We start from the raw sequence: 27313 nt of genomic DNA on the forward strand, positions 1-27313 counted from the left end.
GCCCAGGTTGGTCTTGAACTCCTAAGCTCAAGTGATCCACCTGCCTTGGACTCCCAAAGTGCTGAGATTACAGGCATGAGTTACTGTGCCTGGCCACATGAGCTATTTTGTTACAAGCATGTGATGCATAGCAGTCACATCAGGGTAAATAGGGTATCCATTACCTCAAGCTTTTACCCTTTGTATTTCAAACAATCCAATTATATTCATTTAGTTATTTTTAAATGAACAATTAAATTATTTTTACTGTATCACCACATTGTACTTGGAAATGCTAGGTCTTTTTATTCTTTCAAACTAGTTTTTGTACCCATTAATCATCCCCACTTCCCACCTCCCCACCATTTCCAGTTAAAATGACTTTTATCCAAAAGATAGGCAATAACAAATGCTGCTGAGGATGTAGAGAAAAGAGACCTCTTGTATACCCTTGGTGGGAATATAAATTAGTACAACCAGAGGCTGTACTGGCTTTTGTATATGATGAAAAATAGCGGTCTAGTTTCACTATGCATATGGATATCCAGTTTTTCCAATAGTCCTCTTCCAGTACCCTTTCCAGCTTCCCAGAAAGAAGGTAACCATCCTTCTATCTCCATGAGTTCAACTGTTTTAAGTTTTAGCTTCCACAAATAAGTAAGAACATATGCTTTTTGTCTTTCTGTGCCTGGCTTATTATACCTAACAAAGTGACTTCCAGTTCCATCCATGTTGTTGCAAATGACAGAATCTCATTCTTTCTTTATGATGGAATAGTATTCCATTGTGTGTATGTACTATATTTTCTTTATTTGTTCATCTGTTGCTAGACATTTCTTTCTTTGTTCATCTGTTGCTAGCCAAATCTTGGCTATTGTGAATAGTGCTGCAATAAATATGGGAGTGAAGATACTTCTTTGGTATACTGATTTTCTTTTTTAGGAATGTACTTAGGAGTGACATTGCTGGATGGTATAATAAGTCTATTTTTAGTTTTTTGAGGAACCTCCAAACTGTTCTCCATAGTGGTTGTACTAATTTACATTCCCACTGAGAGTGTATAAGGAGTCCCTTTTCTCCACATCCACACTAGCATTTGTTATTGCCTTTTGGATAAAAGCCACTTCAACTGGAATGAGATCATATCTAATTGTAGTTTTGCTTTGCACTTCTCTTATAATCATTGATATTGAGCACCTTTTCATGTACCTGTTTGCTGTTTGTATGTATTCTTTTGAGAAATGTCTTTTCAGCTCTTTTGCCCATTTTTTAAATTGGATTTTTTCCTACAGAGTTGTTTCAGCTCCTTACATATTTGAGTTATTAATCCCTTGTCAGATGGGTAGTTTGCAGATATTTTCTCCCATTCTGTGGGTTGTCTCTCCACTTTGTTGATTGTGGCCTTCACTGTGCAGGAGCATTTTGTCTTTTTTGCTTTGTCATTTTTGACATTTTTGCTTTCGTTGCCTGTGCTTGTGGGATAATTTTGCTCAGAAAGTCTTTGCCTAGTCTAGTGTCCTATAGAGTTTCCCCAGTATTTTCTTGTAGTAGTTTCATAGTTTGAGGGTTTAGACTTAATTCTGTAATCCATTTTGAATTGATTTTTGTATATGGCGAGAGATAGGGGTCTAGTGTCATTCTGCCTATGGATATCCAATTTTCCCATCACCATTTACTAAAGAAATTGTTATTTCCTCAATGTATGTTCTTGGAACCTTTGTTGAAAATGAATTCACTGTAGATGTATGGATTTATTTCTGCATTATCTATTCTGTTCCATTGGTCTGTCTTTGTATTTTTATGCCAGTACCATGCCACTTTGGTTACTGTAGCTCTATAGGATAATTTGAAGTCAAGTAATGTGATTCCTCCAGTTTTGATTTGGCTCTCTGTTATTGGTGTATAGGAATGCTTGTGATTTCTGCACATTGATTTTGTGTCCTGAGAATTTGCTGAAGTTGCTTATCAGCTTAAGGAGATTTTGGGCTGAGACGATGGGGTCTTCTAGATATACAATCATGTCGTCTGCAAACAGGGACAATTTCACTTCTTTTCCTAATTGAATGCCCTTTATTTCTTTTTCTTGCCTAATTGCTCTGGCTAGAACTCCCAATACCATATTGAATAGGAGTGGTGACAGAGGGCATCCTTGTCTAGTGCCAGTTTTTAAAGGGAATGCTTCTGGTTTTTGCCCATTCAGTATGATATTGGCTGTGGGTTTGTTGTAAATAGCTTTTATTGTTTTGAGATACGTTTCCTCGACACCTAGTTTATTGAGAGTTTTTAGCAAAAAGGGCTACTGAATTTTGTTGAAGGCCTTCTCTGCATCTATTGAGATAATCATGTGGTTTTTGTCTTTGGTTTATGTGGTGAATTATGTTTATAGACTTGCATATGTTGGACCAGTCTTGCATCCCCAGGATGAAGCCTACTTGATTGTGGTGGATAAGTTTTTTGATGTGCTATTAGATTCGGTTTGCCAGTATTTTATTGAAGACTTTTGCAACAATGTTCATCATGGACACTGGCCTGTAGTTTTTTTAGTTGTGTCTCTGCCAGGTTTTGGTAACAGGATGATGAGGGTCTCATAGAAAGAGTTAGAGAGGATTCCCTCTTTTTGTATTGTTTGGAAGAGTTTCAACAGGAATGGTATCAGCTCTTCTTTGTATGTGTGGTAGAAATTGGCTGTGAACCTGTCTGGACCTGGAATTTTTTTGGTTGGTAGGCTATTAATTGCTGCCTCGACTTCAGACTTTGTTATTGGTGTATTCACATTTCAACTTCTTCTTGTCTTAGTTTTGGGAGTGTGCAAGTGTCCAGGAATTTATCCATTTCTTCCAGATTACTGGTTTATGTGCATAGAGTTGTTTGTAGTAATCTCTGATGGTAGTTTGTATTTCTGAGGAATCAGTGGTGATCTCCCCTTTTTCGTTTTTTATTGCATCTATTTGATTCTTCTCTTTTTTATTAGTCTAGCTAGTGGTCTATTTTGTTGATCTTTTCAAAAAACAGCTCCTGGATTTATTGATTTTTTGAACTTTTTTTTGTGTCTCTGTCTCCTTCAGTTCTGCTCTGATCTTAGTTACTTCTTGTCTTCTGCTTGCTTTTCAGTTTTTTTGATCTTGCTCCTCTAGCTCTTTCAATTTTGATGACAGGGTGTCGATTTCAGATATCTCCTTGTTTCTCATGTCGGCATTTATTGCTATAATTTTCCCTCTAGACACTGCTTTAAATGTGTCCCATAGGATCTGGTACATTGTGTCTTCATTCTTGTTGGTTTCGAAGAACATTTTTATGTCTGCCTTCATTTCATTGTTTATCCATTCGTCATTCAGGAGCGAGTTCTTCAGTTTCCATGTGATTGTGCAGTTTTGAGAACTTTTCTTAATCCTGAGTTTTAATTTGATTGCACTGTGGTCTGAGAGACTATTTGCTATGATTTCCATTCTTTTGTATTTGCTGAGGAGTGATTTACTTCCAAGTATGTGGTCAGTTTTGGAGTAAGTACAATGTGGTGCTGAGAAGAATGTGTATTCTGTGGATTTGTGGTGGAGTGTCCTATAAATGTCTATTCGATTTGCTTGGTCCAAATCTGCATTCAAGTCCTGGATATCCTTGTTGACTTTCTGACCCATTGATCTGTCCAATATTGTCAGTAGAGTGTTAAAAGTGTCCCACTATTATTGTGCAGGAGTCTAAGTCTCTTTGTAGGTCATTAAGAACTCACTTTATGTATCTGGGTGCTGCTGTATTAGGTGCATGTATATTTAGGATAGTTAGCCCTTCTTGTTGCATTGATCCTTTCACCATTATGTAATGCCCTTTGTCTCTTTTGATCTTAGTTGGTTTAAAGTCCATTTTATCAGAGACTGGGACTGCTACCCCTGCTTTTTTTTTTTGCTCTCTATTTGCTTGGTAAATCTTCTTCCATCCCTTTATTTTGAGTCTATGTGAGTCTTTTCATGTGAGATGGGTCTCCTGAATACAGCACAAGACGGGTCTTGACTTTTTATCCAGTTTGCCAGTCTGTCTTTTGATTGGGGCATTTAGGCCTTTTACATTCAATGTCAATATTGTTACGTTTGAATTTGATCCTGCCATTTTGTTACTGGCTGGTTGTTTTGCCTGTTAGTTGATGTGGCTTCTTCATTGCATCGTTGTTCTTTACCATTTGGTACATTTTTGCAGTGGCTGATACTGGTTGTTCTGTTCCCTGTTTAGTACTTCCGTCAGTAGCTCTTGTAAGGCAGGTCTTGTAGCGATGAAATCACTCAGCAATTGCTTGTCTGTAAAGGATTTTGTTTCTCCTTCACTTACAAAGCTTAGTTTGGCTGGATATGAAATTCTGGGTTGAAAGTTATTTTCTTTAAGGGTGTTTAATACTGGCTCACACTCCCTTCTAGCTTGTAGGGTTTCTGCAGAGAGATCCGCTGTGAGTCTGATGGTCTTTCCTCTGTGGGTGACTCAACCTTTCTCTCTGGCTGCCCTTTGGAGTTCTTCCTTCATTTCCACCCTGGTGAATCTGACAATTAGGTGCCTTGGGGTTGCTTTTCTTGAGGAATATCTTTGTGGTGTTCTCTGTATTTCCTGGATTTGAATTTTAGCCTGCCTTGTTAGGCTGGGGAAGTTCTCTTGGATATTATCTTAAAGATTTTTTTCCAACCTGGATTCATTCTCCCCGTCACATTCAGGTATGCCGATCAAGTGTAGATTAAGTCTTTTCACATAATCCCATAGTTCTGGGAGGCTTTGTTCATTTCTTTTCACTCTTTTTTCTCTAATCTTGCCTTCTCATTTTATTTCATTGATTTGATCTTCTATCTCTGATATCCTTTCTTCTGCTTGATTGATTCGGCTGCTGAAACTTGTGTATGCCTCATGCAGTTCTTGTGCTGTGTTTCTGAGCTCCATCAAGTCGTTTATGTTCTTCTCTAAGCTGGTTATTCTAGTTAGCATTTCATCTAATCTTTTTTCAAGGTTCTTAGTTTCTCTGCATTGGGTTAGAACATGGTCTTTTAACACAGAGAAGTTTGTTATTACCCACCTTCTGAAGCCTACCTCTGTCAATTAGTCAAGTTCATTCTCTGTCTTTTTTTGTTCCCTTGATGGTGAGGAGTTGTGATCCCTGGGAGAAGAGGTGTTCTTTTCTTTGATGGTTTCATCCTTTTTGCGCTGTTTTTTTCCCATCTTCGTGGTTTTATCTCCCTTTGATCTTTGAAGTTGGTGATTTCCAGAGGAGTCTCTGAGTGGATGTTTTTTTCTGTTGAGGTTGGAGCTGTATCTTTTTTGGCCTGTAGAGGGTATTGCTGGGCTCTCTTGGGTTCAGTCAGGTTGTTGGATGGGTGGCCCTTCCCTGGAGTTTGAAGCAGATGAGATTGGCTCCACCTTCCCAATGGTGTCTCTCCCAGAGCTGGATCTTCCTGGTTGACGTCAAACTGGTGTATTTGCTGCCAAGCTCTCTAGCAAGGGCTTCAGCCTGAGTTCTATGGAGGTGGGGCCTGCCAGGCCTTATGGTCTGTTTCCCTGCTTTCAACTCTGCCTCCCTCTGTGGGATGGTCCATCCGCTGGCTTTAGTCCAAACTTCTGCCCAGGTCTGTGCTACAACTTGCCACGCCTGGTGGGACCCGCTGCTCAGATTTGCATCGACAACCCACGGCGCCCCACAGTCTGACAGGGCTCTCGTGGACTGTGGGTTGTATGAAGGATGAGTTAAGGACAGGATCCGAATCGGAGCACCAAGGGGGTGAGGTCCCCCAACCCTCAGAGCTGGCTGCACATTTCAGGTGGGGACGCACCAACCCCCTCATCTTGATTTGTCCCCCCAGGTGGCTCTCGCCCTGCGGCCTCTTCCCTGGGCTATTTTCAGTGCCCTATCAATCCCACCAAAACGAACCCGGCACCTCATTTGGAATTGTGAAGTCCTCTAGCCCTCTGCGTCTCATTCGCTGGGAGCTGCATTCCAGTGTTGCCTTCTCAAGGCCATCTTGGCATCCTCCCTCCAGAAATTAAAAATTTTATAAAAACTGGGCTGGGCATGGTAGCTCATGCCTGTAATCCCAGTACTTTGGGAGGCCAAGATGAGTGGATCACCTGAGGTCAAGAGTTTGAGACCAGCCTGGCCAACATGGTGAAACCCTGTCTCTACTAAAAATACAAAAAAAATTAGCCAAGTGTAGTGGTGAGCACCTGTAATCCCAGCTACTCGGGAGGCTGAGGCAGGAGAATTGCTTGAACCCGGGAGGCAGAGGTTACAGTGAGCTGAGATCCCGACAAAAGAATGAGACTCCATCTCAAAAAAAAAAAAAAATCCCATATAAATAATAATAATAGTAACTAACATTTGTTGAATGCTTACGTAGGCTAAACACTACACATAAAGCACTGTACAAATCATGTCTCATTCAGTCCTCACAATAACTGTCTGCAGCAGATGCTACTATGAGCTACATTTTACACATGTGGAAATGGAAGAATAGAGAAGTTAACCTACAGTCAATAAGAAATCAACCAATGATTTGAAGCTGGGCAGGCTGACCTTCCAGAATACATATGCTTTATAACAAGTTTCACCCTGGATTAAGCACTTGAACTGGACTTCAGCCACAATGGTCTCAGCAAGACATGTAAACTTTTAGGAGTAGACTCAAAATGCTGTATGCATCATGACTGAACAATAAAACAAAACAACCCAATGAAACCTCAACTTACAAATCACCATGCCCTGTACCAACAAAAAATGGAAAAATGTGTATTAACATATACTGTCTTTGACTGATCTAGATTTTATTTTAAATGTCACCCTCATTATGAAACATACTCACAAATGTTTCCAGTAATGCATCTGTTATTATTTGAACTACATCTTGTGCATGAGTGCTAGCTAGTGGGATGTTCTCTATTTTGCCTTCTGTGTGTCTGGCAAGCAGCAGGGCTGGAAGAGTTGCAGCATATTTGTTTGACCTATGGAGAAAGGTAGTATTAAAATTCACAATCAAAATATAGCATGTCAAAAACATGAAAATTTAGGCTAGGAGGTCACAGTGCGAGGCAGAAAATGGCAAGTCGTACTGCAAAGGAAAAAAATGAACTCAATTTCCAGACAAACTTATATTCTATGACAACCTAGATTAAAAGAAAGCAACAGGTAATAATTTATGACAAACTAGATTTTAAAAAAGCAACAAGGCAGTAATCTAGCCAGGTTTTTTTCTATACAACTTACTCAACAAGAAAATAAATAAGATTTGGAACACACTGAATGGTTCTCAACCTTTCTGGACTTGCTTACCACACCGCTGAATAAGAAAATGAGCATGTATGAGAAACCTACTATCTGCCAGGCACTATACTAGGTATTTCAATTATGTTTTTATTTAACTTTCAGAACTAAAGTGGCCATGTATGACCTCATTTTACAGATGAGGAAATAGGGCTTAGAGAGTGATAAATGGCAGACACAGACTTCAAATGAGGTGTCCCTGACACAGAGTCTGTTCCTGACGGAGTCTGTACTCTCTCCACTAAAACAAGGGCCCAAATCCACCCTCCCACAATCCCTTTCACTAACTAAACCTAAAAGAAAATTATCTAAATAGGAAGAAAGCCTTGTGTAAAATTACTAGTGAAGTAGTCATGTATAATAACTTAATTCATGCCAGAACAAAGTATAGACATTATAACATCATAAGCATTAGTTGAGAGGCCAGTTTTCAGATCACTTAAAGAAGCCTCTTAGTTGACCAGTTGGTTATAAACAAAACACACTCTGAAAACTACTGGTCTAGCTCTTTGGACCACAGCTAAATGCATAATGACAGCAGAGTAGAAGATGGTGGGTGATTACCCATTGTCAGATGGACAGTCCTCCTATTTCCTGTTACCAGTATTCAAGATGAAAGATTTAAGCTTAGAAATTACAATTAGGAATTTATAGTCAGAAGGTAAGACAAAACTACTCGGGCTTAGTAAGTACACCTATATCTGAAAATGGGCCATAGAGGATGTGATGTGTATTAATAATAATCTCCAAATCTGCAGTTCAGTCCTTCATTCTACAGCAACTAAAATATTTTGGCAGTCCATAGAAGTCCCATCTTCTACAAATAAGGTAATTTAAGAGGCTAAAAAAGCACTGATTTTTACACACACACACACACACACACACACACACACACACACACACACACGGGGTAAATAAAAACTCAGATGCTCAAAAAGTAAAATTTCTCCCAAACTATGATAACTCCAAAGAACTCACATTGCAGGTAATTGAACACAAAGAGGAGTCGGGAGCAGTGGCTCATGCCTGTAATCCCAGCATTTTGGAAGGTCGAGGCAGGGGGATCACGAGGTCAAGAGATGGAGACTATCCTGGCCAACATGATGAAATCCTGTCTCTACTAAAACTACAAAACTTAGTCAGGCATGGTAGTATGTATCTGTAGTCCCAGCTACTTGGGAAGCTGAGGCAGGAGAATCACTTAAACCCAGGAGGTGGAGGTTGCAGTGAGCCAAGATCGTGCCACTGCCTACCCTCCAGTCTGATGACAGAGCGAGACTCCACCTCAAAAAAAAAAAAGAAAAGAATCCAAAGAGGATAATTTTTATAGGAGGATGGTAAAGTACAAATCCAAGATTGACCCATGGGGGCTCTGGTTTAAAGTAAAAGAATATCTAAAGAATCTAAGGTACTTCTCAGGTGCTTTATTTCCCAGAAGGAAATATAAAATTTCTTTATATTGCTACCTTATTTTCCTCTATCAGCTGTATAAATATAAGCAATTCTTAGATAACATTATTTTGCATAATTTCTTCCTCCCTAAAATTAAAAAAGCAATAAACTTACAGTAGCAAAACATCTTCTTCAGAATAAATTCCAGTGATAACATATCCTTTTAGGTAGTTTCCTGCTTCACTAAAATCTTCTTTTGCTATAAATACATAGAGAAGACAAAAATCTGAAACCCTTATAATTATGTAGGCTATTCAACTGATGAAGAGATTTACAGATGGTAGCATTTCATTATCAATTACAAATATAAATATTTAAGTACAGATGCCTTATATAATTGAGTGGTTCCAAAATAAATCTATATTCTCCTAATGACATGGGATTACTAAAGAAATGTCAATTGATATAATACAATATGGCTTCCAAAACAAATGTACTGTAATTATAATTTATAAGATTTATAGCACTCTAATCATACAAAGTTACTGAATAAATACTTTTTGCCTCTTAGTTTACTCCTACGGCAGAGTAAATGGAAACAGCTCTCATGTGTAGCCTGAAAAGAGAAGCAGGTATGTAAAATGCTGTGCACATTATAACCACAAAATCTAAAAGTGTCTATAAGCATAAAAAAACAGAGGACTGAAAATTCAAGTCCTCTAACAGTGCCTATGTTAGGGTTGTGCAATTATAAGAGATTCTGTGTTTTTTAAAAAACAATTCATACATTTTCTCTAATGTGTTTTTGTTAGTTCTGAACTTCCATTAATTTGTATTGTCTTTTCTCATTTGTTAGGATATACATATTCAAAATACAAACTATTTTTTCTATAAGTTTCCAAATACATTTTCATAAATAGCATACTCTGGATCTTGTTAATAATGACTATCCTATAACCAAGAAGCAAGTCTGAATTAAATCATCGTAGACTAATGAGAAAAGCACAGAGGTGGAAATATAGGTCAAATGTTTGCCAAGTGAAAGCCAAATGATAGTTGAATTCATACATGAAAGATTCATAGCAGTCAAATAGAAAAACACTGACGGAAGAATGAGTCACAAAGCACCTACTAGACTAAGCATGTTGAACCCAAAGATTTGTACCTCAGCAGTCAGCACTACATTCATGATGTAAGCATTCAACATCGTCAACATTGGGTAACCACAAGACTATTTTCTTTAAAAAGGGTACATACTTTCCATAAGATTGAGCAACACTGTTTGTAGGAAAGCAAACTTACTAGAGTAGCTCAGTAGGCGGCATGGAGAGCTCATTTACAATCACAGATTTAATGAAAAAACTGGCCGGGTGCAGTGGCTCACGCCTGTAATACCAACACTTTGGGAGGCGAGGCGGGTGGATCACTTGAGGACAGGAGTTTGAGACCAGCCTGGCCAACATGGTGAAACCCTGTCTCCACTAAAATACAAAAATTAGCTAGGCATGGTGGTATGTGCCTGTAGTCCCAGCTACTCAGGAGGCTGAGACATGAGAATCGCTTGAATCTGGGAGGAGGGGGTTGCAGTGAGCCGAGATCGCAGCACTATAATCCAGCCTGGCCACAGAGCAAGACTCTGTCTCAAAAATAAAAAAATAAAAAAAATGAGAGAGAGAGGAAAAAAAAAAACTCATTAAAATATTTTCTTTAGCCCCTGCTACATCAAAGCAGAAAAGACTCATAAGAATATAAAAAACTCAAAAGGACTGTATGCTTGTACTTTCATTTCTAAGAGAAAACAGAATGAAATTCTAGTCAATAGATGAAATATATCTAAAGCAATGACAATAAGAGTCTGTATTAGCTTCTTTTCATTTTAGAATAAGTAGCAGTAGAAAAGTACACCAATACTTCCATATAATTTCCTTATACAAAAGACTCTCTACTCTTGAGTATGTTTCCCGAAAAGTCTCTTCATAAATCCATGCATTCATAAATCCTAAGTGACTCATAGATGGGAAAATACGACTGTAGATCTCAGAGGCATATCTATTTCCACTGAACTAGAATGCATATTTTCCTCTGAACATTCAAACCAGGCATACTCTCCTCCTTGGTAAAAATTGTGTATATGTCAAAGTATATGGCAACCTCAAATACAAGAAAAGTACTCAATTATCTAAATAAAAAGAAACATACAAAGCTTTTCAGCTACTATAAATATATTTTAGTTACATAAAATAAGCACCTTTACTTAGCAATATTGCTTTTTTTCTACTATCACATCTTATTGAATAATTATTTTTATAGACACACATATGTACATACATCTGTTTTTTAGCTCTGTCAGCAGAGATAGTTGAGAAGCAAGAAAACCCCAGTAAGTAAAAGCATTCTTAACTTCTATATCATACAATCTAGAAAACGTAAAAGAGATGGATAAACTCCTGGATACATATACTCTGTCACGACTGAACCAGGAAGAAACTGATTCCCTGAACAGACCAATAACAAGTTCTAAAATTGATTCAGTAATAAATAGCCTACCAACCAAAAAAAGTCCAGGACCTGATGGATTCTCCACCAAATTCTACCGGACATAAAAAGAAGAGCTGATACCATTCCTACTGAAACTATTCCCAAAAATTAAGGAGGAGGAATTCTCCCCAGCTCATTCTATGAAGCCAGCATCATCCTGATACCATAACCTGGCAGAGAGACAACAAAAGAAGAAAACCTCAGGCCAGTATTCCTGATCAACATTGAAAATCCTCAACAAAGTACGTGCAAACCAAATCCAGTAGCACATCAAAAAGCTAATCTACCACAATCAAGTAGGCATCATGCCTGGGATGCAAGGTTAGTTCAACATATGCAAATCAATAACTGTGATTCATCACATCAACAGAACTAAAGACAAAAATCACATGATTATCTGAGTAGATGTAGAAAAGGCTTTCAATAATATACCCCTTCATGTTAAAAACTCTCAATATACTAGTTACTGAAGAAATATACCTCAATAAGAGCCATCTATGACAAACTCACAGTCAACATCATACTGAACGGGCAAACGTTGGAAGCAATCCCCTTGAAAACTGGCACAAGAGAAGGATACCCTCACTCACCACTCTTATTCAACATAGTATTACAAGTCCTAGCTGGAGAAATCAGGCAAGAGAAAAAATAAAGAGCATCCAGGCTGGGCACAGTGGCTCATGCCTGTAATCCCAACACTTTGGAAGGCCGAGGTGGGCAGATCACATGAGCTCAGGAGTTCAAGACCAGCCTGGGTAACATAGCGGAATCCTGTCTCTACTAAAAATACAAAAATTAGATCTCTACAAGGAGAATTATAAAACACCATTCAAAGAAATCAAAGAAGACACAAACAAACAGAAAAACATCCCAAGGTCATGAATGGGAAGATACAATATCATTAAACTGGCCATTCTGCCCAGTCTACAGATTCAACGCTATTCCTATCAAACTACCAATGATATTTCTCACAAAAATAGAAGAAAACTATTTTTAAAATCATATGAAACTCAGAGAAGGTTGAACATTATTTTTTGACAATGTTTTTCATGTAATTTTGCATATTAAATAAACCTGTTTATCTCTCTTTTGGATACTGCAGGGGCCCTCTGTAACATATCAAAGTTAGAGGTCAAAAAGACTTCATTTTAAATTTTAAATTTGATTTTGGGAAGCCTATTAAATTTATGTCAAAAGTTTAAAAACACTTACCGAAATCAATCACAGGTCACTGTAAAATAAATCATTTATTTAGCCAAAGTAATAATGAAAAGGTTTTAAAAAGCAAAGACCTTTATTCTTTGATTTTAAAAAAAGACTATTTTTAAAAATTAAAAGACTAATAAAGAAGAATATGTCTCTTCTCTCTCCCTTTTCTGAGTGTATTCAAAAGGTGAATAAAAGTGTTTTACTGTATCTTATTTGTATTACACGAAATTTACGTGCAAAAGAGAAAACTAAATTTTTACTCTTGTATTAGTGTATTATCAATTCTAAAGCTGATTTTAATAAAAACTTATAAACAAATCTAATTTCAATAACCTTTTAATCATGCAAGATTGTAAAATAAACTTTTTGTAATCTCATAAAAATTTTGAAGTTTTTTAAAACTTTCTGTAATTTATTTATTCCTTTAATTTGAACCAATCTTTAAGTAACTTCTAAACTAAATTTTTTTCTCACACATTTTTATGTCTTTATAACTTTCCTCACCAAAAATATATTGTGCTTTTTTAATAGACTCTTTATTTAGAATTGTTTCTCTTACAATTTAATTATGTATGTTGACTATAATTTTGACTCTTAGTAACCCAAATTTCTAGTAAAAACCTAGAAATTAATTTTGAACAGTTTTTTTTTTTTTTTTTTTTTTTTTTTTTTGAGACGGAGTTTCGCTCTTGATACCCAGGCTGGAGCGCAATGGCGCGATCTCGGCTCACCGCAATCTCCGCCTCCTGGGTTCAGGCAATTCTCCTGCCTCAGCCTCCTGAGTAGCTGGGATTACAGGCACGCGCCACCGTGCCCAGCTAATTTTTTGTATTAGTAGAGACGGGGTTTCACCATGTTGACCAGGATGGTCTTGATCTCTTGACCTCGTGATCCACCCGCCTCGGCCTCCCAAAGTGCTGGGATTACAGGCTTGAGCCACCGCGCCCGGCCAATTTTGAACAGTTTTATATCAATCTTTGTAGATGAAAATCATTTTATATTTTTAGAAAGATTTGTTAATAAAATTAAAATATCTAAATATATTTAGCTTTTTAGATCAAATAAAAATAAGATGTCAAAGTACATAAACAAACCTATATTTAATAATTAATGCTTTAGTATTTTAACTTATTTAGGAATGACTCAGACATTTTATTATTTAATATAACATGACTTTAAGATTAATTATTGGAAAAAAAAGGAAATTATGTTAGGAATGACTCAGACATTTTATTATTTAATATAACATGACTTTAAGATTAATTATTGGAAAAAAAAGGAAATTATGACACAGGTACCTGCCTTAATGTCTTTCGCAGTTGTCCTGGGTCCTGAGTACCCATGTGGCACCTGATGGCTATAAAGGGCAGAGCTCTGTTGGGTCCTAAATTTACATACCAGATGTCAGGACAAAAGACAGAGCTGTGAAGAGCATAGCTGGAGGATCTGACCACTCCCAGCATGGCTGTGAGGCAAATCTGGGCCAAGCAAGGAGCAACACGGGGTCCTGCAAATGGTGGCCTAAGCATTGACAACATGTCTCCAGGCCTCACCATGGCCACCTGTCCAGACCCCAGAATCTTGAAGCTTAAAACCAAAGACCAGCTTATAGTAAGATGTGTGCAAAGTTCTGGGGAAGCCCAACAGCCAGCGTTAGCCTGCAGACAAATCAAGTAAGTGCCAAAAATATTACAGAAAATTAGCAGTTTTATGACCTTAAAATATGTAAAGATAGCATAAACCTGTCTGACCAGTAGACCTAGGCAAAAATGCCTGAATTATATTTAAGTTACACTCTTGAAGCCATTTTTACTTTATTAACAACTTTAAAACTAGCTTTATTTACCAAATATCACACATACATAGAGACATCCAGACAGAAACAGATTATATGGCTTTTATAAAAAATTTTTATTTGCTAGCTCCTAAATGGATTCTTTTATTTTTTAAGCCTATAGTCAGCAAGTTCTTTATTTTTTTGTTTATTTATTTATTTTTTAGAGACATGGTCTTGCTATGTAGCCTAGTAGCTGGGATTACAAGCTGCCTTTTATTTTTTATTTTTTGGAGACACAGTCTCACTCCATCATCCAGGCTGGAGTGCAGTGGTGCAATCTCGGCTCACTGCAACCTCTGCCTCCCAGGTTCAAGCAATTCTTGTGCCTCAGCCTCTAAAGTAGATGGAATTACAGGCACATGCCACCATGCCTGGCTAATTTTTGTATTTTTAGTAGAGACAGAGTTTCACCATGTTGCCCAACCTGGTCTCAAATTCCCTACCTCAAGTCATCTGCCCACCTCAGCCTCCCAAAGTGCTGGGATAATAGGCATGAGACACTGGGCCTGGCCCTGGCTACCTTTTATAAAGAGTCTTTTAAAAGAGGCAGTAAAAATATTGAAATCTTTTCAGAAGCTTCTGCATACTAATAGGCATCCCTGAATAAGCCTAATTAGAGAGTCCTCATTTTAAAATGTACTTCTAAAGTGTAGCATTTTTCATTTGAAATGTTGTACTGTAACTTTAAATTATCTTTAGGTAATATTTTGCCATTTTTGTAAGTGTTTGCAGGTAGTTGTAGCCAGAAAGTGGAGTACTCAGTTCTTCAGAAATTAAGGATCTCATTTTTATGGTGAATCTTGGCTTTGGCTCTCAGATTTCCTTGATCAACTTAGTCAACTACTTTTTTCCTACCTATGAGTGCAAGAAAAAGAAACAAAGGGGATAGAACACAAAAGTCCCTGCAAAATTCTGAAAGCTGAAATTCACACTACCTGCAGTATTGCCATTTAATGTCAGTTTGTCTGACTCAAACATCTGAGGCCTCTAACTAGATCTAAGTCAGTTAATTATCAGATCTAATTTGATCCTGGACCAAGTCCAATTTCTGCAGCAACTTCCAAACCCAGTCCAGATTTTAAAATTTGCTCAAACAAACTCAGATAGCTCAAAATACGAAGATGTGGAGCTTCAAAGTCTGAAAGAGAACTTACCCACAATCCCCAGTGGCTGCGAGAGAGCAATGGACACAATGGGTCCAGTGGGTACCCCACTTGGTCACTTGATGCTGCTGGAGGTGGCTGGAAGCTCTACTATAGGTCCCATTTCTGACACCATTTGTTAAAAGAAAAACTTTAGACAAACTAAATTTAATAGAGTTTAACTGAGCAAAGAGCCATTTGTCAGCTGGGCAGCCCCCTCAAACCAGAATAGGTTCACAGCAACCCTGGTGCTACCATGCAGTCAAAAAGGATTTACAGACAGTAAGAGGAAAGTGATGGACAGAAAACAGAAGTGAGGTGGAGAAATAGCTAGGCTATTTCTCTTATTTGTTCATGTTCAAATTTGTCTTATTTGAACATGATTTGAACACTTGGCCACCTTTGATTGACGAAAACTTGATGAGTGATTTAAGAGCCGGTTATAGTCTGTTTATACATCTAGTTAGATTACAGTTCACTATTTATGGAGAAACCTTTAGGCTGAACTTAAAATATATAAGGAAGCAGCTTTAGGCTAAATTTAACCAGAGTTAGCTTTTATTAGCAAAACACAAGTTTATATAAAAATGTTACTAAATTCATAAGAATTTTATCATTATTTATTCTCTCTTCAATAGATGTTGATAGTCCAGCTACTAACATATTAATGTTTGAAAACAATGAAAACAAAAAAACTAAAAGAAATAAAAAGGAACAAATCTCTAACAGAAAATGTTGTGAACAATCCAGTGAAATAATGAAGTATAATATCCAGACTACGTCATTTTGGCATATCAGAACTACCTTTAAATAATTTAATATTATGTTTTTGACTTTCGTTGTGAGATGATTACATGTACATTTTATCATCTTTTGTGTAAAAATATGATCAAGTACACCATTTCAAATTATGTTGATTCCCTATGTAAAAAAAATATGAAAAATTATTTTCAGCATGTGAATTAGGAAAAAGTTTTCTCTGTGGATTAATCAGCATCCTAACTTGTGTGTTGCAATTTATTACGTATGATGATAGGTGGCAAAAATTTCATCTTTTTGTTTCTGATTGCTACCAGATTGCTTAGGGCTAAGTTTTATGATAAACAACAGTGTTTTCAGACTTTCTACATAATTGTCCCCTACTGTTTTATTGCTGACTTTTTACATTGTCTTCGATGACTTTATTATATTTGTGCTTTTTATTATCTGAAGACTTAAATTCTTCTGGGAAGGAGGCCTAGTGTGAATAATAAATGAGAAGGCTAGGGCAGCAGGCATCTCAGGTACACAGAGAACAATGTCAATCATAGGAGCAGAAACATTCAAAAGGGAAGGAAGATGGAGGAGTAAAACACAAACTTCCCAATTTTTCATTAAAAATTTTTTTTTCATTAGTAAGGCTATGCTCTCTATAAGGCCAGGCGTGGTGGCTCACGTCTGTAATCTCAACACTTTGGGAGGCTGAGGTGGGAAGATCACTAAAGGCCAGGAGTTTGAGACCAGCCTGGCCAACATAGTGAAACCCCTCTCTACTAAAAAGACAAAAAATTAACTGAGTGTGCTGCCGCATGGCTCATGCCTGTGGTCTCAGTACTCAGGAGGCTGAGATATGAGAACTGCATGAACCTGGGAGGTGGAGGTTGCAGTGAGCAACATGGCACCACTGGCATCCCAGCCTGGGCAACAGAGCAAGACTCTGTCTGAAAAAAGAAAAGGTTTTTTCTCTAGGATTTTGCCTTCAAAAATGACAAGTCAGAGGGCACACATTAATATTCTTATTTTTTTTTTGTAAGTTTCTTTGGCTTTTACTTTTTACAATTCTGAAAACAAAGTAGAAAAAAATTGCTAGATGTAAATTTGTAGAAAGCAAAATTTAATAAGTAGTTAAAAGTATCTATTATGTGCAAATATAATGCTAGAACAGTGGGGTCCTCTTCTCAGACAAATATCTTAAAATCTTTCATTCAGAATTTGAAATCCACTTCAAGAAAAGAAAAAAACAAAGAGGAGCAAAGTTTCCTAGATAAATGGTGAGAATTAGTACAGTGAAGAAAACATTGAGGGTTTTGCTACTGACTCAAGAGGACACCTAGATGCAAAAGGAACAAATAATATTACCAGAAATACTATTGGTTAGAAAAAACACCCTATGTGTACCCTTTTTTAATAACTTACTGAAAGACACATTCCTGTGAAGCAAGAGATAAATAAAGAGTAAGAGTCTAAGAAAAGAGAAGGTGTGATATTAAAGGAATACAGTAGTTTATGATGCCATGTAAAACTATCAAAGTAAAAATAATTGTTATAAGCATTATATCAAAGTTGAATGCAAAAACATTAATTTGAATTGTATCAAAAATAAGATGAATTAATAAATGGAAAGATATACAGGTATGTACTAAAGCAAATATTAAATGTTAATGATAGAATCTAGGTGGTGAGTATGTTCACAAAAATGTTGGAAAAGTGAATGCAAGGATTTTCTTTCAAAAATTTACATTTGATTATATATGACGTAATAAATAAAAAAATAAAAGCTCAGCAATAAAGATAATATGAGTCCATAACATGAGACCACAGCATACAAAAAAAAAAAAAAAAACCGTAGAACTTCACCTCTACTAAAAATATAAAAATTAGCCAGGCATGGTGGCACCTGCCTGTAGTCCCAGCAACTTGGGAGGTTGAAGCAGGAGAATCACATGAACCTGAAGGCAGAGGCTGCAATGAGCCGAGACCACGCCACTGCACTCCAACTTGGGTTACAGAGCAAATACTCTGTCTCAAAAAAAAAAAAAAAGAAAGAAAGAAAGAAATTAAAACCATGTTCCACAAGAGGGAGTCAAATTCATTGAAATGATCTTTAACTTCATAGGTTCAAATACGTTTTGGGGGAATATTTTTCTCTAATCCTGGAGAAAATACAAGCAAAAGAAGCATACACCGTATTTTTAAAAATAAAGAAAAACTAAAGAAACACCAATGAAGCTTAAAACAAGCAGGAGATATCCAAATCAGTTAAGAGAAAAAGTATAAATGACTAATGTTCACCAAGAAGAGTCAACAGGAAAACAAAAACAAGAAAATACTTAAAAAGACAAATCAGAGACTTGACTATATATTCAACATGTATTATAAAACTAATAGATTAAGTATCAATAGGTAGATAAGGTGAATAAAATAGAAAACAATTAAACAGACATATACACACACATATAGATAAATAACAAGGTGATTGTGAAATCACATATAGTGTAGAGAAAAAAAGATAAACGCTAAATATTAGAAAAAAAAATAAGTTGGCTCCTACACTCATCCCATGCACTAAAACAGGGTTAAAAACTTTTTAAAAGAGAAAAAAATTCCTTGACATGTACAGGTAAAGAGAAAAAAATTAAAAATAAAAAAATTAAACAAAAATCACAGAGTAAAAAGGCAACCTATAGAATGAGAGAAAATATTTACAAATCAAATCTTTGATAAAGGATAATATCCAGAATATATAAAGAATTTCTGCAGGCCGGGCACAGTGGCTCATGCCTGTAATCCCAGCACTTTGGGAAGCCGAGGCAGGCAGATCATGAGGTCAAGAGTTGGAGACCAGCCTGGCCAATATGGTGAAACCCCATTTCTACTAAGAATACAAAAATTAGCTGGGCATGGTGGTGAGTACTTGTAATCTCAGCTACTCAGGAGACTGAGGCAGAAGAATCCCTTGAACCCTGGAGACGGAGGTTGCACCGAGCTGAGATTGCGCCACTGCACTCCAGCCTGGGTGACAGAGTAAGACTCTGTCTCAGAAAAAAAAAAGAATTTCTGTAACTAAACAACAAAAAATAAAAATAACCTAATTTAAAAATGGGCAAAAGAGTTACATAAACATTTCTCCAAAGAACATGTGCAAATGACCAACAAGCATAATGAAAAGATGCTCGACATCACTAATAATTTGGGAAATGCAAATCAAAGCCACAGTGAGATATCACCTCATGCCCATTAGGATGGCTATCATAAAAAATAAAATAAAATAATGAGTATTGGCAAGGATGTTAAAGTAATTGGAACCCTGATACACTGTTGGTAGGAATGTAAAATGATGCAGCCAGTGTGGAAAATAGTACTGCAGTTCCTCGAAAATTAAAAACAGAACCATATGACCTAGCAATTGCACTTCTCAGTATATATCCAAAATAATTGAAAGCAGAGTCCCAGAGAGATATTTCCATACCCATGTTCACAACAGCATTATTCACAACAGCCAAGAGGTAGAAGTAACCCAGACATTCATTAATGCATAAACAGATAAACAAAATATGACATACATACAATAGAATACTATTTGGCTTAAAATTGGAAGGAAATTCTGACACGTACTACAATACAGATGAACTCTGAAGACATTATGGTAAGTGAAATAAGCCAGTAAGAAAAAGACAAATATTGTATGATTCCATCTGTATGAAGTACATAGAGTAGTCAGACTCATATAAACAGAAAGTAGAACAGTGGTTACCAGGGCCTGGGAGGAGGATGAAATGAAAAACTGTTGTTTAATGGGTACAGAGTTTCAGTTTTGCAAGATGAAAATGTTCTGCAGATTAGTTGTACAACAATGTGAATGTACTTAATACTTGTAAAATATACACTTAAAAACATGTAAGATGGTAAATTTTACGTTATGTGTATTTTATCAAAAATTTTTTAAAAACAAATATACAAAGCAAGACAAATTAAAATAAGAAAATACTATAAATTAGAAAGAAAAAATACAGGTGAATATTAGCTGATAAAAATGATATGTTTTTAATAGCTAAAAGCAATGGAAGAAATCTTAAAATCGATAGATTAAAAAAAGTTAAACTATTATATAAAAATTATTCAACAAAGCTAACGAGCAAATAACAAACTGAGGGAAAATAACTGGAACAAAATGACAAAAGCTTAATCTCCTTAATATACAAAGATCTCACACCAATTCATTAGACAAACAGTATAACCCCATTTTAAAAAATGAGTGGGCAAGCACAGTGGCTCATGCCTGTAATACCAGCATTTTGGGGGGCCAAGGCAGGAAGACTACTTGAGCCCAGGAGTTTGAGACCAGCCAGGGCAACATAGGGAGATCTCGTCTCTACAAAAAATTTAAAAATTACTGGACATAGTGGTATATGTCTATAATCCTAGCTACTCAGAAGGCTGAAGTGGGAGGATCACTTAAGCCCAGGAGGTTATGGTTGCAGTGAGCTGTGATTGTGCCAAAGCACTCCAACCTGGGCAGTAGGGCGAGACCCTGTCTCAAAAAAAATCAGTGAGTAATGTATATAACCTACAATTTACAGAAGACATAAGTTATTCTATTGGGAATCCAAATTCATTATATAGTCTAAAATCAATGCAATAACTCAAAAATATTCTTCACATACAGCAGGGAAAAAAAAGAAAACAGTACAAATATTGTTTGTAAATAAATAAGGCCAGGTGCAGTGGCTCACATCTGTAATCCCAACACTTTGGCAGGCCAAGGATTGCTTGAGCTCAGAAGTTCAAGACCAGCCTGGGCAACACGGTGAAATTCTGTCTCTACAAAAATACAAAAAATTAGCCAGGCATGGTGACACATGTCTGTGGTCCCAGCTACTCACAAGGTTGAGGTGGGAGGATTGCTTGAGCCCAGGAAGTGGAGGTTGCAGTGAGCCAAGATCACCCCACTGCACTCCAGCCAAAAACAAACAAACAAACAAAACAAAACAAAATAAACAAATTCAAATACAGTTTGGCATACATATTCACCAAATATTATGCAGACATAATGTTCATGAAGAATGTCAATACATCAATATAATGTTAAATAAAAACAAGATTCTAGCTGGGTGCAATGGCTCACACCTGTAATCCCAGCACTTTGGGAGGCTGAAGCGGGTGGATCACAAGGTCAAGAGATTGAGACCATCCTGGCCAACATGGTGAAACCCCATCTCTACTAAAAATACAAAAATTAGCTGGGCGTGGCAGCGCCACCTGTAGTCCCAGCTACTCAGGAGGCTGGGGCAGGAGAATCACTCGAACCTGGAAGGCAGAGGTTGCAGTGAGCAGAGATCTCGCCACTGCACTCCAGCCCAGCAACAGAGCGAGACTCTGTCTCAAAAACAAACATAAACAAAAAACAAGATTCTAATCTAGACATACTGTTTTAGCCCAGTTATATTAAAACCTACATAAATATGCAATGTGTAGGTACACAGAAACAAGATGGAAGAAATTACATCAAAATTTAACACTATGTGTCTGAATAATTAGCTTACAGCATTTTATTTTTCTTCAAACTTCTCTGTAATTTTGAAATTCTTTATAACTTAAAAAGATATTATTTAAAAATAATACTAGCAAGCAATGATACTGTATAATTTAAAAGCTCAGCTATGCTTACCTGTTGTCATGGTTGGACTAAATAGTCCCAGTACTGACATACTAGAATAGGAGATCAGGTCTTTATATAATTCCCCACTTAAATATTCTTCTGCTTCTTGGATCGATGTTATATTCACTGGATATGAAATCCTATTGCTGGATGAATATATAACTATATTAAAAATTAATTTTTAAAGATATTTTGTTTGTAAATATATATATATACTAAACATAGCAAATAATATATTACATAGGATAAATACAGAAAATTAAATATTATTCTTAAAGAAAATCAGACTCATTAAACAAAATTACTATCTCCCCAAAAGTGACAAAATGTACATAGACTCTCATGAATATTTATTTTATGATCTCAATTCTAGTATCCTCCTTAACCTATTTAAAGAATGTTAGCAAAGTCTGAGAATCAGAACTTTCACAGACCTAAACATTTAGAGATCTTGTAATGAAGCTGAATACTTACAGTTGGATAAATTTTAGGAGATCTTCAGTTCCTAACATTCCAGTGTAAGATACTGGGTTCTTGCCTTTCTTGTACATCTTTACAAAAGGAAATTCAGTAACATTTTGCTTAGTACATACATCAGACCAATCTGCACAGTTTATTCTAGTAAGAAGCATAGTAGATGTGCCTAAATAAAAGGAAAATGCACATTTTGTAATTAGTAATGTAGAAAATGCATTTACTTAGAATTTTCAATGTTTTTCCTGCCGATTCTTATTTTAATCTCTCAGCATTAAACACTCCTGCTTAAACACTCTCTTCCCTTGATCTTTGCAACACCGTCCACTACTGACATTTTCCCCACCTTTATAGCTTCTCCTTTTTGGTCCCTTTTGCAGGCTCCTCTGCCAACAGAGTCAGGAGTCCCTCAAGACTCAGCTTAAGCTGCCTTCTCTTGTTTTTTTCACTCTCTTTCTATACAACCTCAATAACCACAGACAATCTAATGAATCCTAATTTATGTCTTTGGCCCAAATGCCTTGAAGTTCCAGACCCATGTATCCTTACTACCTTCTCTGTTTTCCATTGAACGGAAACCTCCTCAAACTCAACAAGTCTAAAACCATATGTGGTTTCTTTTCTGTGTTTGTTGGTGAATGTTGCTGCTCTGTGCAACTCAAAAAACAAAGCCTCATCTTTTGTACCTCCCCATTCCCAAGCCCCTCATGCCTATTGATTAATCAGCATTTTTTTTTAATTTTACCACCTAAATTTTTAATATCTCTAATTACTGTCCATTTCTCTTTACTGCCACTACTCAAAAGTTTTAATTTCTCCTGGATAACTACAATAGGCTTCTAATTCACCTCCTTGAATTCAGTGTCTCTACACTAATGCTAGACATATCTTTTCAAAACTCACATCTGTTTTGGTACCACCTTACCCCCACCAACCTTTGCAGAGTGAAATCTTTCACATCATGTACAACTTCAAGGAAGCCTTCTCTGATACAATGATCTACATCAGGTTCCTTTGATATATGTTAACATAGAACCATGCTCCTTTCCTTACCTCCTTATGTAATTATATATTGCCCATTATCTGATTAATGTCTCTCTCTACCAAGACAATTCGTTGAGAGCAGAGACTGTGTCTATTTTTCACTGATTTTCCAGCACCTGCAGCACCTTAAATATGCATGTGAATAAATGACATATGTGAAACTCATCTAGGACTTCAGATGCCTATCCTGCCTAAACATTATAATTTATTTTCTGCCTAAGAAAACACACAGTAGAATCTCAAACAGAAATCCCTACTTGCTCTATAATAAAACATGTAAAGTTCTCTAAAATATTATAAATCACTGTGTGGAAAGAGATCAAACACCAAATAAACACCATACAACTCAAAAGAATAAATTATAATAAAAAATTTAAAATAAAATTTAATACAGTAGATCAAAGAAGGAATCTTTTTGTATCAATTTAGGATATAGCCTAAATGTAACTTAATCATACGATTAAAATTGTGAAAATGATATTTTAACATTTTATCACGCAAAATTTTTAATACTGAAATTAATTTGTGTATTTTTAAAGATTCTTGATTACTTCTCATAGATACAATAACTTATCACTTTAGATTTAGTATTAACAATCTGATAATACAGGCAAGGTTTAGACTGTCTTATTCACTACTATATACCCACTGCCTAGCACAATGTCTGTTACACAGTATGTACCCAGTAAAAATGTGTAGAATGTACACTGATATTTCTTCACAATTTTTAAATTCTTATGTTAAAGGATATTAATACTTGAATTTTGTATGAGCATATAAACAAATACAAATCCTTATTTCTTCTCAAATCTGACCTGCTAAGTGACCTCCTACCCAAGTTCTCTTATCCTTCATTTTAATCATTTTGACATATGAGTTAAGAAAAAATCACTTAGGCAGATAGCAAGAGTATGGGAGTCTTTGGTAAGGCTTTTCTTTTTAATGAAAAGTAGACCCAAATCAGGAACTAAGGACTAAACATTTTCTAGATGGCAGCTCCATCTTCCCTTCTCTGCCAGCCATGTGTGCTATAAGGAATAGACAAGATGGCTCTAATCAAATGGAAAGCCCATTTGTATAAGAAGATTAGGGTGAGGCGACAAGACTTTCCTGTGCCACTATGTAAAAATCATGTCTGATCAAACCAGTTCTATGAGCTCTGTATAAATCAGACACCACTTCCCCAAACTGGACTATAAAACTCAGCACATTTGCCACCAGCCAGTCCTTTCCTCTCAGAGACCCCTTCCTCTATAGAGGAGCTGTTTCTCTTTCTCTTCTCTCTATTTAACCTTTGCTCTTAAACTCTTTGTGTGTGTCCATGATCTAAATTTTCCTGGTGCACGACAATGAACCCCAGGGTATATACCCCAGACAATGTAGCTGTGTCAATTTCATCAATAAACATCTGGTGATGCTTGTTTATACAAAGTGCCATGTTATATATTGCCACCCAAGTATGGAACATAGAGCTCTTCCAGCTGCAGTTCTTTCCTTTCAATAAGCATCCTCAACATGTCCGCCACTGCTAAAAATGTGATTATTCCTTTGTCCCTACAGTTGAAATGGAAAACTTTGGTGTTATCTTTAAAACTAGAAAAGTAATACTGACATATATCATTAAAAGTTATATAACTACTTATACTGAAATTATCAATTTAAAAGTTTTATTTTCATTCCTATAAAATGGTTCCAATATCTACTCATGTTCCAATTGGAATAGTCTAATATTCTAAGATGCCTATAGTACTACATCTTATATACATTATCAATGCAGTAATTTCAAATAGGTTTCTAATGTAAAGGAAAAAATAGGTTTCTAATGTAAAGGAAAAAATAGGTTATCTTAGATACAGGTATTTGGTAAATATAAAATTTTGACATTTGCTGCCACCTGGTGACAGACTAAAAAACATTCTCATTGTCTTGGACTAAGGGATGACAAATGGCTTTTTCCCACAAAGTCAACATGAAAGACAGATGATAGGACTAAATGCCCAAGGTATTATAATATTTTCCTAATTTATAAAGTTACAGTATAGGCTTCAACATAGACACAAAACATTATAATTACTTATGCAATGCATTTCCATATTAAGTTCCCTGAACTTCCAAAATAGTCCATTTATCTGATATCTGACTACTAAAAAAATTGTTATTCATAAAGAACATAGTGAATGAAAAACAAAAAACATGTATTGGGTTGCTTACCTACTTTTTTATTCTACAAACACACACAGCTCTGAGCCCTTGCATTGAGGGGGCAGGTAGTCTCTTTATTTGGTCATTGTAAGGCTGGTCACCTCGCCAGGAGCTCGGACACGCCCACCCCCCCTCCACGCCTAGAAACCACGTCACCACTCCATGCCCACTTCTGCACTCAGCATGCAAATCTGCACTCAACACTAGCCTCTGCACTCAGCACCTAGCCAACCGTTGAAGAACCCCACCAAAATTTAAAAGAAGCCCGGCCAAAACCTGCCCAATAGCATTTTGCCCCGTCCAAGTCCCACTCCCCCTGGGCGGCCACTCACCGGAAATCCCGGCTACCTGCCAATGGCAGCTTGCCCCCATCCTCATCCTGCTTCCCCACAACCAATCAAAACGCCTCCACCCCCCCATAAAACCCCACGCCCAAGAGGAGTCAAGCGCGACTTCTCCGGCCCCTCCTGTCGGACCACAGAACCTCGCCCAGGAGCCAATTAAATTTCTTTATTTCAATAACTGGCCTCAGTTGCCTCATTTGACCCTCGGTTGCTTCGTTTAAACCTTACAGTCATTAATTTAAAAAAATGTGAGGAAATCTTTTTCCATTTTCATCTGGTGTCTAACTAAATGGGGTAGGGAGGAACATTATCCAATCACTACTTCATTATTATTTATATTTTCTCTTCCTTCGCTTTTCATCTATTTGCCAATAAGACTAGAGAATCTAAAAGAAGAAACTGAATTTTGTCCATAGATTGTAACTTGCCTTGCACAAAGGAAAATCTGAAAGCAAATAAGAGGATTTGTTTTTAAAAAAAATGATTAGAAGGCCGGGCGCGGTGGCTCAAGCCTGTAATCCCAGCACTTTGGGAGGCTGAGGCGGGCGGAACACGAGGTCAAGAGATCGAGACCATCCTGGTCAACATGGTGAAACCCCGTCTCTACTAAAAATACAAAAAATTAGCTGGGCATAGTGGCGCGTTCCTGTAATCCTAGCTACTCAGGAGGCTGAGACAGGAGAATTGCCTAAACCCAGGAGGCGGAGGTTGCGGTGAGCCGAGATCGCGCCATTGCACTCCAGCCTGGGTAACAAGAAAGAAACTCCGTTTCAAAAAAAAAAATGATTAGAGGCTGGGTGCAGTGGCTCACACCTGTAATCCCAGTACTTTGGGAGACCAAGGCAGGTGGATAGCCTGAAGTCAGGAGTTTGAGACTAGCTTGGCCAACATGGTGAAACCTTGTCTCTACTAAAAATACAAAACTTAGCTGGGCGTGATGGTGGGCACCTGTAATCCCATCTACTTGGGAGGCTGAGGCAGGAGAATCACTTGAACCCAGGAGGCAGAGGCTGCAGTGAGATGAGGCCACACCATTGCACTCCCAGCCTGGGTGACAAGAGTGAAACTCCATCTCAAAAAAAAAAGAAAAAGATTAGAGATCATAGTGTCTACAGATTTAATTACCTCTTCACTCAGTACAAATGAAAAGCTGGATTCAAACGTGGTTTGGAAAGAAAAGGAATGGGGACAGACAACAGTGTGTGGAGGCTCGCATCATGAACTTTTGCTCCAGAACAACCGCAGGAATAGATTAGGAAAGCCAAGAGAACCCACAGACCCTCTGAAGGAAGTGATTTTACCTGCAGGTCCTGGGAGACACCCCAAATACTATGAGTGCCCAAACTGTGGAAGTGGGAAAGGCAGCTCGTCCACCCCTGAACATACACCCTGACTGGGGAACCTAAAGGTCTAGATTACGGGAGAAGATTCTGACCTTATCTGGAGCTGAGTCAA

The 27313-nt window shown here is 37.0% G+C and overlaps 1 protein-coding gene across 4 annotated transcripts in view; it reads right to left on the minus strand.

The window, feature by feature from the left end:
* TXNDC16 (thioredoxin domain containing 16) overlaps window positions 1-27313 on the minus strand; it is a 128996-nt gene that overhangs the window by 32061 nt on the left and 69622 nt on the right. For all 4 annotated transcript variants that reach the window (XM_064365870.1, XM_012451045.3, XM_064365871.1 and 1 more), the window contains 4 exons: window positions 22269-22437; window positions 21804-21940; window positions 8825-8909; window positions 6801-6939 (listed from right to left, as the gene is read on the minus strand). In XM_064365870.1, the coding sequence (XP_064221940.1) occupies window positions 6801-6939; window positions 8825-8909; window positions 21804-21940; window positions 22269-22437 (530 nt within the window). The remainder of the gene's footprint in view (window positions 1-6800; window positions 6940-8824; window positions 8910-21803; window positions 21941-22268; window positions 22438-27313) is intronic.

Source organism: Aotus nancymaae, unplaced genomic scaffold, assembly GCF_030222135.1.
Source record: "Aotus nancymaae isolate 86718 unplaced genomic scaffold, 86718_ANA_hifiasm-v0.15.2.pri h1tg000062l, whole genome shotgun sequence".
Lineage (NCBI taxonomy): Eukaryota > Metazoa > Chordata > Mammalia > Primates > Aotidae > Aotus > Aotus nancymaae.